The sequence below is a fragment of the Macrosteles quadrilineatus genome, unplaced genomic scaffold, assembly GCF_028750875.1.
Source record: "Macrosteles quadrilineatus isolate MER2022 unplaced genomic scaffold, UCM_ALF_1.0 Scaffold_8__2_contigs__length_117827958, whole genome shotgun sequence".
Classification (NCBI taxonomy): domain Eukaryota; kingdom Metazoa; phylum Arthropoda; class Insecta; order Hemiptera; family Cicadellidae; genus Macrosteles; species Macrosteles quadrilineatus.
Genome location: NW_026542601.1, coordinates 32,434,716 through 32,451,089, shown reverse-complemented (window position 1 = coordinate 32,451,089; position 16,374 = coordinate 32,434,716). Strand labels below are relative to the sequence as shown.

At 32.6% G+C, this 16,374-nt stretch overlaps 1 protein-coding gene across 1 annotated transcript in view; it reads right to left on the bottom strand.

Annotated features, from left to right (window-relative positions):
* Positions 1–11,891, bottom strand: part of LOC129001158 (homeobox protein unc-4 homolog) — a 59,468-nt gene extending 47,577 nt beyond the window's left edge. Inside the window, exon 1 of the mRNA XM_054428368.1 lies at positions 10,831–11,891. Within this exon, the coding sequence (XP_054284343.1) occupies positions 10,831–11,152 (322 nt within the window). The 5' untranslated portion in view covers positions 11,153–11,891. The remainder of the gene's footprint in view (positions 1–10,830) is intronic.
* Between the last annotated feature and the right edge of the window lie 4,483 nt (positions 11,892–16,374).

Here is a 16,374-nt window from a genome sequence, read left to right as displayed (position 1 = left end):
GGCAACTTTTGAAGTTCACGATGTCTTTGTTAAGCATTGTCGACATCGCTGACTAGGCTTTAGATAACCTCTGCCTTTAGATATAGTGCCAGTTTCATTCATAATTTTTGCTTTCATTAAGATTATAGTCATAGCACTCTTCTCTTTGTATGCCTATACAAGTGTGATTTCTTTATTTAATTCATAGGATTCAATATAGAATGATGTTGACTTTTGTTTGTCTTTTAAGTTTTGCTATTTATCTCTATTTTTTCCAGTAACGATACATCGTTTCACTGGTGATGGTGTTAATTTGCCTTTTTATGATTTTAACATTTTATTTTAGCTATACAGTAAATTTATTCACATGTAATTATTAAATATGGCATAAATAATTACCCAAGAGTCTTTGGATGACGTGAACATTCAAGATTTGTTGTAATCTTGGTATGAGTTTTAGCCATACATAATCCATACATAAAATTATCTTATTAGAACTACCCTTAATGGTAGTACATGTACATTAGTTAAAGCAGATGGAAAATACGTCAACAGTTCAAGCTAGTTCAAGTACAAGTTCATATACAAATCTCTGTGGAGTTTTCGGTGCTGGTAGTTTTAAGTTAACTGCATTTTAAGAAACATTTTCCACATTTAACAATGCTTTTGTACAGGGTAACTCAGTTCGAAACCGTTGGTAATCATTTGGTAAAGAGCAAGTGCCCCAGTTCTAAGTGCAACTTGAATTTTCGCTCAAAGTGTGAAAACTGGAATCTACTACAAGATATGCTCGTTATTCGCGTGGTTTAAGATTATTCTGGTTTACGTTACGCATTTGTTTTGCTAATTTCCTTAACATTATTCTGATACATATGCATTGCCAAAACTAAACTTACTTGTATATCAACCGTTTTTTCATATTTCCACAACGAAACAGTAGTTCATAAAATGATTTTATCGCTACTGTTCTTCTGAAAATACCTACAGTGTTTTAGTTTTACAATTTCACTGTGATAATACTTATGACAGCTACATTTTCTATGCTTGAAAACCAAACTAGAATAAAAAAATACATTCCAGATGATTATTTTTCTACACCAATGTCATAATTCCTGTTGAAATCATTATTCACCTTATTTACCTACTTAAAATATATCTTACATATGTCTGAATATCTTGGGAACCCAGACACTGTTGCTAGCCTGAAACAGGTGCTCATCTTGGATGAAGCCGAAAATTCCAAAACAGAATCACAATGAGGCGGCGCCCCGCAGGCAAAAAGGTGTCGGGAATCAAAAAGGAGCTTTTTGTCCGCCCGAAACCCCGAGCCCTATAATTAATTAAATAATAGAAAACAAATCATCGACTAACCACCGATGCCGGGCCGCCTTCGTTATTACAGGCTGCGATTAATTTCGAGATGGGGATTCAATTTTGTTATTTTCAGTTGGTAGGTCTAATCTATTTAGTTTCTATGTCCAACTGTAAAATATTCGTTGCTAATTGAATTTTTAAAAGGTTTGTAGGGGAAATGTGTGTAAAATAATTGTTTTAGATTTTGATACAACGGTAATTACAAAGAACATAGCTTCTGCATTTAAATCAAACTATGCTGGGAGTAACTATTTCAACATAATTCCAATTGTAACAATAACTAGGTACATCAATAGTAACTTTTCAGTGCAAACATTATCTTCTATTTGCCCAAACGAGTAAAGCAATTTTTTTGAAATATAAAAAAAATCTAATTATACCTAATCTAATTGACTGCTGATTTAAAACGAAGTTGGTGATTTGATGATAATAAGAGATATTTGTAAGGTTCTAAATCACTAAATTGTTGTCAAAACCAATAGTATTTTACAAAGAAAACATCAAAAGCTTAAAAGGGTAAGAGACCCCTCCCTTATCAGTTTTTTTGTTGTATTTGCCGGAATTTGAAACCATCATTTGAAGACCAAGGCCCTAAATCAAAACATCACCAATTTTAGCCTAAAAAGTGTTAATTCATATTATTTATTCATCCAAACATTAAACGTTTGGACCAACAATAACAGTTAATTGAATTGGTATTGAATCCAGATCAAGAAAAATCAATTGTGTAAAAAAACATTTATGATGCACGTAATTATTCGGTCGACAGGACAAAATAACAAAAAAATAGGTTTGGAACTTAATTTTCTTACAAAGAAAATTATATTAATATATATACTATATTCCACATTCAAAATAAAAATATTCCTCAAGAGTATCTTGACTAAAGATAAGTTCACAATTTAACATGTTATAGAACGTTTATAAAAAAAACCAACTGACCCTATAACTATTTTACTACTAGACTATCAGATTAAAGGTTGAGAACTTTGGGCTAATGATTTATTTGGACTTTTACAACCTATTATCTTTGATTATTTTGAATTTTGGAGACTTGATTTGATGTTTGATTCATGACTGGTTAAGTCATAGATTAAAAGCAATGGTTAATTAATTGTGTTTATCTTTTCATGTTAATTTTTATTGGCTGTCGTATTTTAGGGAAAAGAAACAGCGTACATCTATATTGTTATATTGTAAAAGTAATGTGTATATTTGTTACACAAGAAAATCAATCTAAATGGAAAAAATACATAAAATAACTATGGTAATTTTAAAATTTTAAAATATACAAAGATTTAATTCTTCAGGGTGAATAATGGTATAGAAACATTTTTTTTTGTTAAATTGAAGAAACAATTTATTACTTAAATGAAAATATAAAATACCATTTATTAACTTAAGCACAAAGGGTAGGTGCTCTGTGTTTTCGTACACAGAGATGACAGTTAAAAAATGTTATAAAATAGTCAGTGAAAAATAGTCAACAACAAAACCCCCCTACATGAACTAAAAACCTGTTTTCAGTGGATCTAAAAATATGATAATACACAACATGGTATAATCTATGATGCTGTTCACCTACTTTTTAAACCCTAAACCCTCCAAGACTCCAAAATTTCCTCCAAACTGCCCACTTCACTCGCGTGTCTAACTAATTGAAAAGTCGTGCCCCCCCCTCACCCCCCGGTGTACGTCAGACATCTCAATCCACAAAACCCGCTCCATAACAATCAAGTTAATAACACGTTATATTGAAAATAACGACAAAAACAGCTCGTTTTTTGCGCCCCAGGTCTCGATTGATTCCTCACAAAGACGCGGGAGAATAAATCAAGATGACGGCCAAAGTGGTTTAGTTATAAATTAGTTGGCCTTTTGTCCGCTAGATGTCTCAATCCCGAGTAATCAGCCGCGACGAATGACCATAGAGTAAAACCCGCTCCACGGAGTATAAAACGTCGGCGGTACAAAGAGTACTCGTTTTTGTCTTTTAATGTTTTCTAAGAGTCAATTTGTGAAGGTGAGGTATGTAAGGGTGATTAGATAGTGTTATTGGTCGTAAAAGAGTTAATTCGTATCTAGATGATATTCTATACGTTTTATTATATTTTTTTACTAGTAGCGAAGGTACCGACCGGTTGTATTTTCCTTCCACCATGGGTTGTAGTAGCCTATCCCTCATTCGGATATATTATAACCAATGCTGTAAAATATTTACGTAATTTTAACCGCTCACTTTTAATCGCCAATAGTTTTAACTTGTTTGATCAAAGCTGAATATTTATCTCTAACCTGAACTCAGTAACCCCTTTGCTCCTGGTCTCAGAGATGAATCTTTGATCGGAAAACTATAACATGATCAGTTTTCAGAGCACATCGGTTGATCCGGCGAAACCTTTATCTGGCCAAGCATTCAGTACTGTGGTGACCGGATAAGCGGGAGGCTATTGTACTAAACAATGTTTCCGTCATTCCAATTCGACATTGATGAAATTGTCTTCCAAAAAGTTCTACATTTCAATAAAACTCTTTTTGCGATTTGAGAATGGTTTACTGACTTACACATGCCACCTAAGCTGAATATTAAATAACATCTCAAGGTGCAAATCGGGTTTACCAAACGAATAGGCAAATTGGTCCCTGAGCCTGTGGTTTGTCCAAATTTGGTAACCTAAAACTCCAACAACCGTCTCGTTCAAAGTGTTATGAAATCTGACTACCATAGCAATTCAATGTAACCTTAGATTCTCAGGCAAGCACTAACGAATTCTTAATTTTTATTGTAGAAATTGTAACTAATGTTGGAAAATAAATCAATACATTGTACAATTTACTATGATAGATTTTAATTTCACGAAAAGTATGAAACAGAATTAATCTCCCTAGTAATTGAATGGTAACTTTGAAATATTCAAGCAATTAAAACAAATATTTATGTTAGTTTATTTTATATTTTTAAAAGCTTGATATTTACAAATGCAGTCAGTAGATGGTTTGAGACCATTTTGAGTACCGTATGATTCATTTTATTACTACAGTTACCCACTAGCCTAGCTTACCCTTGTGCATACCATAGCAGAACGAAAAAATCGCACGGTAAAAACTAGTAGCACAGACAATGGAATAAACTAAAATTATTATATTGTCTGTGCTAGTGGGTCTATGATAGACAGTTGGGGTTAAGAAATATATTTTATTCTTGTAAATAAAAACCACTCAATCAATTCATTTCACTCAATCCATTTTTGTTTATATTGACAGCATCGCTTGCTAATCATCGTACCATGTGTTGTACAGATAAAAAACAATTTACATCCACTCCGTGATCTTTTCCATTATCATCAGACTGGTATCTAAATAATTCATTATGTACGATTATAAATAATCCTATATAGTTACCCTAATCTCTTAATCCGCTCAACTAGACCCAACCAAATAAAACCTAGAGAATTAAGATGTCAGAAAACCAGGTGCATGGCGATACCAATTGCTATCACATCCCTATGGTTATAACCTACTAACCAGCGGATTAGACAAGCGCAATGACTATTCCCAGCTCCCAGCAAATGCCGACGCACAGCTGTTTACCTATAATCGTCGAGGCCCCACAAATACGGTTCTCCACGCACACACACGCAGAAACAGGTTGTCTTCTTGACCGCTTAGTTATGAATAAACCGGCACTGAATCAAAGCAGCTATTTCCATCTTAGAATTGAATTCAAGGTGCGGGAGCGACTCGAACAGATTATTGAGTTGTCTCCCCCCCCCCGGACACCCTTGGCTAATTTGGAGTTGATTTATAACTCCGCTTAATTCTCGGTTTGGAAAGTAAAGGTGTTGTTTATGAGATGTGATTTGTGCTCCGAGGTGCTAGGTGTCGGCCGTTCTTTATGTTGGTGTAATTTGTGTTTTAGAGTGTTTTCATTTTTGTTGTACACACCGGATGCACGATAGATGTATGAAAGGGTTTTTGTAAGTTTTTTTGTGTAATGGACATTTTTATAGAATAATTCATTATTAGAAAGTTGTCATATCATATTAAAAGCGTTATGACATCATGACTTTTTTAAGGTCCGTCGAAACTGGACTTAGCTGTCCTTGAACATTGGTCTTTTTAAGTGGCCGTGGCTAAACAGCTAGTCTTCGTAACAAAGCTACACAAGGCATCTCACTTCATTCCACATTCATCCATCACTCACATTTTCGTTGGGTTGCATCCCCATCTCAATTGGTAAGATAATAACAATTTTACTGAAAAGTGACAAATGTACCTAAAGAGAGCTTCTTAAAGTTACAGTTCATGATTTCTCGGTGATCAATTTCTGTAAATAACTGTTCACAAAATGCAGTTTTTATATTAGAGGGAATGTGTACAAAAAACCTGTACAAAAAATGTTCTCGATTTGCAGAAATCATAAGTTAGGCACTAAACAGATTCTATTTTTTCTAAATTAGCTGTTTATATACCTGTTTGTTGTAAATGTGATTTATAATTTTTTTTCAATGATAGGGGTTGTAACAATTAATTGCCTGTAATAGCGATTCGCAACTTAAATCCTGTAAAATTAAATTGTATAACATTATACGCATATAATTGACACACTTCTTAGGAAATGGTAAAATGAACATTGAAGGCATATCTAATAATCATACAATAGACACCATACAATAGTGAGTATGGTGTCCATATACAATTAGAAGTTCGGATATTATTAGTCGATTAATAGCCCCGATCTTCTTATTTGTTTATGAACAAATAATCCATAAAATGTGGCTGTTTCTTATAAATATCTTACTTCATGCTATTTACACAACCCAAATTCGCTTGTATTTTCGTAGTAATCTCAGCATAAATGTACTTTAATAATATAATATTCGAATAAATAAAAAAGAAATAACTAGAGGTACACTTAGTCTGCAGGCTTACTTCCAGTGGTCATTCATTCATGTTCAACCAGTGTAAGAAATACCAAGTTATTTAAATTTATATATCGCTTTAGACTGCAACATTTACAAATACATATGCAGAGCCACATATTAACATTAGGCCTAATTTTACCTCCATATAACAGTAAAACGTGCAGTTTGTCTTTAGTTACTATTTTTAAAATAAAATATTTTTTATAGAATATCTTTTCTACACCTATAGTGGGTTTTTGATGTAAAGTAAGATTTTTACAACCAATACAAACAAAGTTATGTACAGAATATACATCATGACATCTAAAATCAACCATAAATATAAATAAATATGTACAAAACTTTAATTTAACATACGAGAAATACATATTATTTCCGTAGAGCAATATAGGCTTTCCGCACGTAATAAAATACTTGTTTCTATGACATTAGAAATGGTTTTTAATCACATAATTATTATTTATCAAGACTTTGTCTTATAATTTTAGTTCCAATGATTGTGGTAAAATTATGCCCAGTCTTCTATTGTGGTGTTTGGTGAAAGTATTCTTTAGCTGAAATTTATTTTAGATACAATTATAATAAATATTCAAGATTAAAAAAAACGATATCACACTTAAGTTCTCTTAAAAAAAATTGAAAACCCCAAAATGTTGGATGAAAAAGTGTTTACATGAATAAATGATATCGCAATATTATTGGACTAAATAAATTAACTCCCAAACATTACTACAATAATTGAGTTTGCATTTATTAGTGTTTAAGAGAATGTAGTATAGAGAATAATAAATATTTGATTAAAAATATACTAAAAAGTGGTAAAACTCGGTAGTCACATCAATGTACAAAGAACGCCGCTTTTCAACCACCGTAAAGATTATGCCTAATGATTCTATGAAGTTGGTTTCGCGCTGTTAAACTGATGATAACTCTAATCGACCGATTTCCGGTGTTAACCTAACTTCCTGTGGTCAACCATTCATTGACTTACGCAGTTGTTTGAGTGATAACATTTCACTATCATTTTGGTCTGTCGCAACTCGAAACCGCGATTTCCTGTGTTAATTTTAACTGTTTATTTTTACCAGCTTGAGCATAAAGCATAATTGGAGAAATCGTTTAGGGCCCATTTATAATTGACAAATAAATAACAATTAAAAAGGAATATAGTTTAGTGTTTTTTTTTTAGTTTCAGTTTGAACTAATACCTCATTTGGTAATTTTTTAGCAATAATGCCACCTTAGCAACAAATGTTAACTGTTTATTTTTACCAGCTTGAGCATAAAGCATGAGTGGATAAATGGTCTACTTTTAATTGACAAATGACAATTATAAAAGGAATATATGTAGTTTAGGTTTTAAGGTTTCAGTTTTCCTCATTATTGTGCGATTTGCTAGCAAAAATGCCACCTTAGAAACAGTATGTTCAGAAAATCACATTGGTCTTTGGGAATAAACAGTTTTTATTATTATTATTTTTTAAGCAGGCTACTGTGTTAATATTGTTAAATATTAATATCTGTGAAATCGCGGAAACTCATAGTGGGTAAGACAGTACATTATATGTAATTGTTTTACTAGCAGTTACCCGTCGCGCGTTGCAGCGCTTAACAAATATTATTTTAAACAGTAATTTGTTCTGTACGATAAATAGTAAAAATTAATCCCGAAAACTAAAAAATATTTATTTTACTTAATGGTTAGTGGATAAACAATGTTTTTTTGTTTTTTCATTAGGTGTATAAATATATAACTCTTTAGTCGTAAGTTACTCTTTTATGTTTACATATTTAATAGTGGTAATTAATGCACACAGATGTGCTGCGATTGTGGCTTAGTATTTTTAGACTCATCCAAAAGTCAAATAGTTTTCTTTACTGCATTCTGTGGCAACAGTGTGGCATTATTTCAAATTATGACTAATACAGAATGTTGTGATCATTCAAGCCTACAAAACAGTTGGTAAAGGTAAACATCTGCTTTTAAATTATATTTATTTGTAAACATTGTAGTACCAAACATCTGACATTGAACCCCCTTAAAACCCTCTGGGCCGAGCCCTTTTGACGGATCTGCACCAAACATCACACAAACTATCCTTGAATAATGCCTAATAATTCCTGAAAGTTTCATTACAATCTGTCGAGTGGTTTCGGAGTCCATGAGGTATATACATACATAGTTCCTCTTTTATAGATAGTTTTATTATTAACTCAATTTTGGATTTATTATTGAATAGTTAGTTGTTTTATTATGACTATCATTTTTTTTCTCTTCTAAATTATTTATTTACTTATAATCATTTTTTTCACAGTTTTATATTGTCTCACTCGTTTTAAATTCGAGGCTTTGCTTCTACAAAACACTGAGCACTGTAGTCTACTACAGAATAGATTTGTTTTCCTTTATTTACTGGATGTGCCGTTGGAAGAATAAGGAAGAGTACAATATTATATCTGCTGTTTGTAGTCTTATTTTAAATAATGTAACTTGAACAATACAATTATGCTTTAAATTACGACATATACAAATGTTTATAGCAATATTCTGCAATATAACGACATTTGATTATAAAAAATACGTTTTAGAATAACAACGGCATTCATGGCTAACTAAAAATTAAAACTGTTATTTGATATGATAACCTACAAATGCAATACCAAAGGTCTAATTTTAATCTGAGTAGGTTACAATACCTTGCATTAATTTAATAATTTATGCCACGAACAAAGTCCTCGGTCAAAATTACAGTCCAAACCTAAGAAATTGTTTTTTATCATCAAGCCTTCTATGTAAACTAAACATCTGCATATGTGCAAGTAAAATATCTCATTAACCTATCTTGATTAAGTTAAATGTCAACGTTTTGTTAAGTTTTTCCAGTTTTTTATTTAGGAATTGCATTGTGTTGATTCTTTTTGCAGTAAATACATTGTTATTCATTCATTTTCATTGTCATTTTCATCAAATTTATGTTCTTTGTTGCATATACAGTACTTTTCTGCTTGCATATACTGTTTTTATGCCTGCAATATATTAAATGAATCTTGCATATATTTGTTTAGTAGAGTTCCCGTTGAAAATTAAATAAATAATTTTGTATCATTACTTACATAAATGTACCATTGGACTGCAGCATTTATTATTATGTAAATAATATATTTATTATTGTTTTATAAGAATTAAAAAATATTTTTTTATAACTTTCATTTGCATTTTATGACATGTTATTAAATGTTACCATGTTGTTTTATGAACTGTTTGTGAAAATATATTTTCTATATAAAATATCCCAATTTTAAAAATTAAAATATTAATAAAAGCGGAATTGTATAAATATTACGGATTAGGAGGTGAAATGGTTTAGTTTTAAAAAAAGTATTTTTGTTTACCTTGTTAGTCTGTTATCATCAACATCTAAACATTAGGTAACTTTATTAATTATAATATTATTAGTAACGTAAATATTATAAATTTTAATTTGGGTCTCCGTGCTTAGTATTATTTGTTGATGTCTCCAGGTTGTAAAAATTTTTCCTTGACTCATTTTAGTTCTTAGTGTGAAAATAAAAAGTTTAATTTTACCAAATCATATTCGTTTTAAATAACTTCGAAAATTTTACGCACTTAATTAAAATAACCACCAATCACAAATAATGATATGTACAGAATTACTCGTATATTACTCCTTATTTACTCGTAATATTGCATATATACATATAAGAGCCTATTTCCTTAGTTATCTAAATTATTAAAGAAAGAAAATCTCATGTAGCCTATCATGTACGTAGCCCACTCCTTCCCGCATCAGTTTCCTTGCTTCTTTTCGACAATATCCCCCAAAACAGCTAAAACACATGATGTTCATCTAGGTATTGTTATCATTAATGTAACAGCATTCATAGTAGTTTAAACACATAATAAATATGGATAAACACAATAACATTCCCTCAAGGTGAACACGCATAATCCTGTTGGGCATCCAAATAACTCAAGCTATACCATTAAAAAATCCTAAATACCCTTTTTTCGGACGCTTGAAAAAACTGTACTCGCCTGTTGCTTCACATTTCACTGGAACACTTATGTAAAAGTGCAAAAAACAAGATATACTGATATACAAGATATCAAATAAAACAATCGTTGAGTGCAGATTCGCTTTCAGTTAAATTCTCCTAATCATTATTATTTGTTCAGTTCATCAACAACTTTTAATGTTCATTATTGTTCTCAAGCCAAGTCTTCTGCATATTTGTTACTTTCAGTAATATTATGTTGACCATCGTAAAATGGAGTTACAGTTGAAAAAGTAAGTACTATAAACGTGCAATGTCATGTCAAAAAAGATTGAATAAGTCAAATACGTAGATCGATTGTGATGATTTCCCCTAAAAAATTCTATTGCCCTTATCGGGGTGTAATAAAGTTCATCAACCATAAAAAGTCTTATGTTCCGCTTTGGAACTCTAGGCTACGTCTGTTGCTCTGAAAGAAATTACACACTGTTTATTACATAAGTAGATTAAATATTAAAATTGCACAAACGCTTACCTTTCTTGCTGAGGTCACCCTGACAACTGTCCGGAGAGTTGGCACTCCTGATGGCCAGCTGTTGTCGCCTCCGGATGTCCTGCGGGTGAGGATGTCTGCCCAGGAGGTTGGCGGCGAACCGGAGGCCTTGCACCTGGTGTTGCGGGTGCAGAAACCCCGGCGGGATCCCCGGGAAGTTCTGGAGCGGGAACCGCGCGAAGTGCGGGAACAGGGAGTGCGGAGGGAAGTTCGCCTGGGGGTTGAAGCAGGAGCCATTGGCAGCGGCGGCGGCAGCAGCGTAGAGACGGAGAGGAGGCGGTAACACTCCGCCGTCGAGAACCATGGTTCACAGGCGGAGAGGCATATTAAACGTTTTTGGTCCTTCGGGACGGATTTTTGAATAATTGTTCTTATAGTTCTCAAGGTATAAATTAAAGATTTTAAGATGGCATGACTCGTTTAGTGTTTAAATTAGTCCATACAAACCCTTTAGTACAACTAATTTAAAACTGTGGAACCAATGGCTCGAGAGTTTTTGGACTGTACTTGTTGTCTTGTGTTTTTGTTAATTTTTATTTTTCTTCTTGAGGTTACATTTTATTTTATTTATTTTTAGAGACTTGTATGCGAAATAAAATACCAATATCCAATCAGTTATAATTATATGAACTGTACTAAGATTTTGCAAGCTTCCAGGAGCACTGTAAAGTATTTATAATTATTGTACAATAAATTTATATAGGGTATCAATAAATTGCTTATTTATCCAAATAGTCACTCACGTAGTATTTTTTTTCTAATTAAATTTATACGTGGAATTATTGTGTCAAAAAGAACAGTTTACAGTCCAAGATATTTTCACACTAGAGTCCATGTACACAAAAAATCACAGCACAAAAACACAGTTGACACAAAAAACACACTATTCATGTATACACGCCGGTTACCAACGCACAACTGGCTAAGGTTTGGTAAGCGATCACCATCTGTTTCCCCCACTCCCGCCCCGCGTCGTCAATAATGGTGCGTTTCACACCTCCTGATTGGTCTAAGCGGCCCCTCCCCTCCGCGGAACGCCCTTTTGCCACGCCCCTCCCTTCTACCCCCACCACTCTCCGTTCTACAAACCCCCCAGGCTCTAAAACACCAGCTAATTTGTTCTGTGACTGTTTTTAAATTAATTGGTATCTGATTTAATTTGCTCCCGCTTTTAAATGTCCGCCATTACTTCGCTAGAGTTTAACCCAACTTTCCTAATGGAACACGCGCTGTGTTTATTTTATTTCGTTTATGCTAAGTGGATTTAGTGTTTCGCTATTGCGTGGTCGTGTGAAGCAAAGTAAATTGTTATTGAATTTGTTTCTCACCTATTTGTTAAAGTAAAGTAAATTTTTCTTCGATTGCATATGATTCTTTTATATTTAGAGTGAATATGCTTTATACGTTTCGTATTAGTTTGTTTACATTGCAATTACATTTGGATTTTTTCTTTTGAATTGTCACTGTACAGCTTTTTATATTAATCGATTTATTGATTGCCTTACAATTATTTAACCTTGCTTGGTATCGAAATTATTCATAAGGATAACAAAGAGAAGACCAGACAACACCATACTACACCAGCAAGCTCTACAACACACTCCCATCTGAAGTGCGTGAGTTGGACGTTAAAGCTTTTAGAGACAAACTGAAGGACTATTTGGTGCGCAGACCTCTCTATTCATTGACTGAACTAGAGGACACACCACTTTTTGGCAACCCGCCGCCATCATAAGTTTTTATATTTCTTTTTTTAGTTATAAGTTTGACGCAATCTATTCCGACATTGTCGGTCACCGATGTAGTGCTCAAGTATCAAGTAAGTAAGTAAGAAGTGGACAAAGCTCAGACCCTTGTTGAACTCCATGTGGCCAAGTGAGCTCATCCGAGTGAGCTTTAAAATATGATCAAATTACTTCATGATCTATTGCCACTATCAAGAAAAAGAACGATGTTGGACTCTGTTATGCTACAAATGACCAATGGTTTGCTGGATTGTCCTGAACTATTGAAGAAGTTAGACTTCCATGTCCCTTCGTCGTTTGACTGCAACAGCATTTTGGGAAAGGACACAACACTAAATTATATTACATTAGAATAAATTATACTGTATTATATTAGTCTTTCACTTTGTATTATATAAACTTCACTCTGAAACGGTTTGTCCCTTCATTGCATTGGTAATAAACTGTTAATATGCTAAGTAGTTTGACTTTTATTTACACATGCACAAATTTCGCATTAATTCAAAACTGTGTTTTATCGTGTTCTTGTAAAAGTGTACAATATAAGCCACCCTAAGTTTTGTACTATTTGATTATATGTTGTAAATTGGATATGTCCGTTGAAAAAAAAATTATAAATACCATGAGCAGAGCTCAAAATCTTGCCGATACAAACTGGAGACAGCCTCTACGATCAAGTCGACTTTTTGGGAGCAGCGTCTTGTCCTTCATGGCTGATGTGGTTACTCTGCAAGCTTATACTTTTTTTATTTCAACAATCAGTACTATTTAAAATACAAAGAATATATACAATATGTTGGGATAATATGATCGATAATCTTTTAACTTGTTATTACACTTGATTTTATATATTTGTATCCACAACTTTTGTAGTTTTGTGATCGTTGCAATTATTGTTGCACGCTTTCTCCATGTCTCTTTGTTTCTTTTCTCACTTTGTGCACTTTGTCGTCGCACTTGTAAATCTGAACTACTTAATGTATTTTTCTAGAACCAAAAATTATAATAATTGCATTTATGTTACAATCCATCATGTCAACTATTGAATTATATTATTAATTATCATTATTAATGTATTATTGTAAATTGTAGCTATCCAAACAACAACATTGTAATATCTTCCTGTAGGCTAAAGTGGTGATGCAGTTGGGTATAATTTATACAGGAACATTAAGGAAGAACAACTTGTATGTTAAAATTTCATTTTTATTTATTTTCCGTGGTTGTTTATTAGCTATTGTTATTTGTTTACCATTGTGGTTTACATAGCTTTCATTTAGTATTTACCAAACTTATATTACTGTGTTTTTCACAACTATTTTTTAATTTATTAGCATATACTTTTTCACTGTTGTTTACCTCATTAAATTACTAAGCTGTCTTCGTTGAAATTTTGTATTTTATATTATTGTTTATTAATGTAGTAGTTTTATCTTTTATATTATTAATTTATTTGTCAATTTTATGAGTACGATTGTAAATTGGCGTTTGCCAATGAGAAATATTTAAATAAAAAGAGTGGTTTTAAAAGCATATTTTTTTGGAAATGTTTCCCGCCCATTAAACCCCATTTTCATTTCGTTTTAATAATAACAATTCTTTATACTTGTACCGTACTAGTACTTTCTAGTAATTTTCTATTATAACATGGCAATGTTACTGAGTACATTCTGGGGATACAGCTACAACCATAATGATGATTTAGCATATAATCAACTAATATGATAATCCGACTAAAAAGCATGACATAAATTACTGAGAAATTGAATATCATTTCACAAAATAACTTATAATTAACTTATCTTAAACTAATAATTAACTAATTTTAGTTAATAGTTAAGTGAAACTAATTTAAAAGTTAATAACAAACTATGCCTAATGATAAAATAAATATTTTTCCGATTAATACGCTTTAACGCATTACGTCCAAGTACTGTTGACACCATCTTCTATTGCCTTTCTTCATTCTTCCGCCTTCATTCGTACGCCTCTCACACTGCTTTTATTTCAAATTGCACAGTATTCACCCTGTCGACCAGTTGAGCACTTTTATAGCCTTAAAAATGCTTTCCATACATGGAAAGAACCCCGAACTCTGACGAATGTGTATACTTAGCTTAAAGGGTTTTCGAGGTGCCATAATTTGCTTCTGGGAAATTGTACCGGAAAGTATTCTCAACGTTTATTATGCCAGTCCCAAATCTTTGGAAAGTTAATGCCGATACACACCACTGTTAATATAAATAATTGATAAATGAGTAAATGATAGTGACATAGACGTTTAGTAGAGTGGAAATGCTATTTATCCATACATTAATAAATACAGTATACTATATGAGAATTGGTATATAAAGTAGGGTTTTGAATTTTTATTGGAGGATGGAGTAACAGGAGTCTTGTTTTTTTAAGTTATGTTTTTATAGTGTTTACATTTTTTTTTTATACTGCCTTGCTACATAAAACTAGAAGGTATGTGCCTTGAATGTATTAAGCAAAGCTAAAAGTGAGCCAGTACAAGAAAGGTTTACTCACAATTTGAATTGCAAAATCTGGACGTGAACCTACAACATCACTTCCTTTTACACTGTTGGCTGTACTATAAAATAAACTAGCAACTCACTAAATACATATGTTTTCATTTTCAATAAACAAGCATACCGGCTCTTATAAATACAGCGGGACCACAATATATCCTCGGTAACAAGTCACCCTTGATAACAAGAGTAATTTTTGTAATCACCTTGGACTAACTATCCCTAATCACATGTTATCGTAAACCTCGATAAGAAGTCAAATTTAATAACCCCCTTGAGGGTCTTGTTATCGAGATTCTACTAGTTTATACACACATCACTACTTCACACCGACCTACATCGATACTTAACATTCTGTACTGCAGTCGTTCACTACCAATATCTCCTAACCGCATTTTACGATTGAGCTACATTCATAATTCACACGAAACAATGCTACGACGGTGTGTTTCACTGCGCGCCATTATAGTTGCGCAGACATGAAACTTTCAAGTGTCGCATTTTGAATAATTCGCCAGTCGCAGCGTCTCCGAAGTCTTTACACGTCTTCGTCATCAATCAGCTGTGCAACCAAGTGGCAACTACTTTCTATCAGGCTCGCTTATTCTTTTAAAATTACTTTTAATTACACTACTTTGTTGGAAATTGGTTAGAGAGAATTAATTGCTTTTTATGTTAACATTTAAGAATGAGTTGTTGGGCTATATTGTTGACTATGGTTTTTGATAATGGTATGCTATTTTATGTATCTTAGTTTTTAAGACCACAACAACTTTGAGAAAATGTCGTAATGTAGGGTGGACATATTTTTACTCAATTAATCGGGACGCTCTCCTATTTCTACTAAGCACTAATTTTAATACCAAATGAACATTTGCATAATGTATAATTTTATGTTTCCTCGAACTTTTTACAATTACCCATTGTAATTTGTTCTAACTAAGGGAATATTGTATTTTTGTTTATTTATTTACGATTCATGTTTCAAACGAAAAATTCTAGGCATGGAAGAACTTTGAATGTAAATAAAGTTTTACTAATCAAAAACACATAAAAGGCACTGCTTTGAAAAATCACACGCCGTAAAACGCTGATACAAAGGTATGTTTCAAAGCAATGCTTTTTGGAACAATACCTAAACTTTGTTACAAGAGTCCTTTTGGGGACTCTGTTGCATTGAACCGGTGGCTGGCTTGAGAACCCAGCAAGGACAGAGATAGAATGAATAATTTTGGTTTATAAGAGTG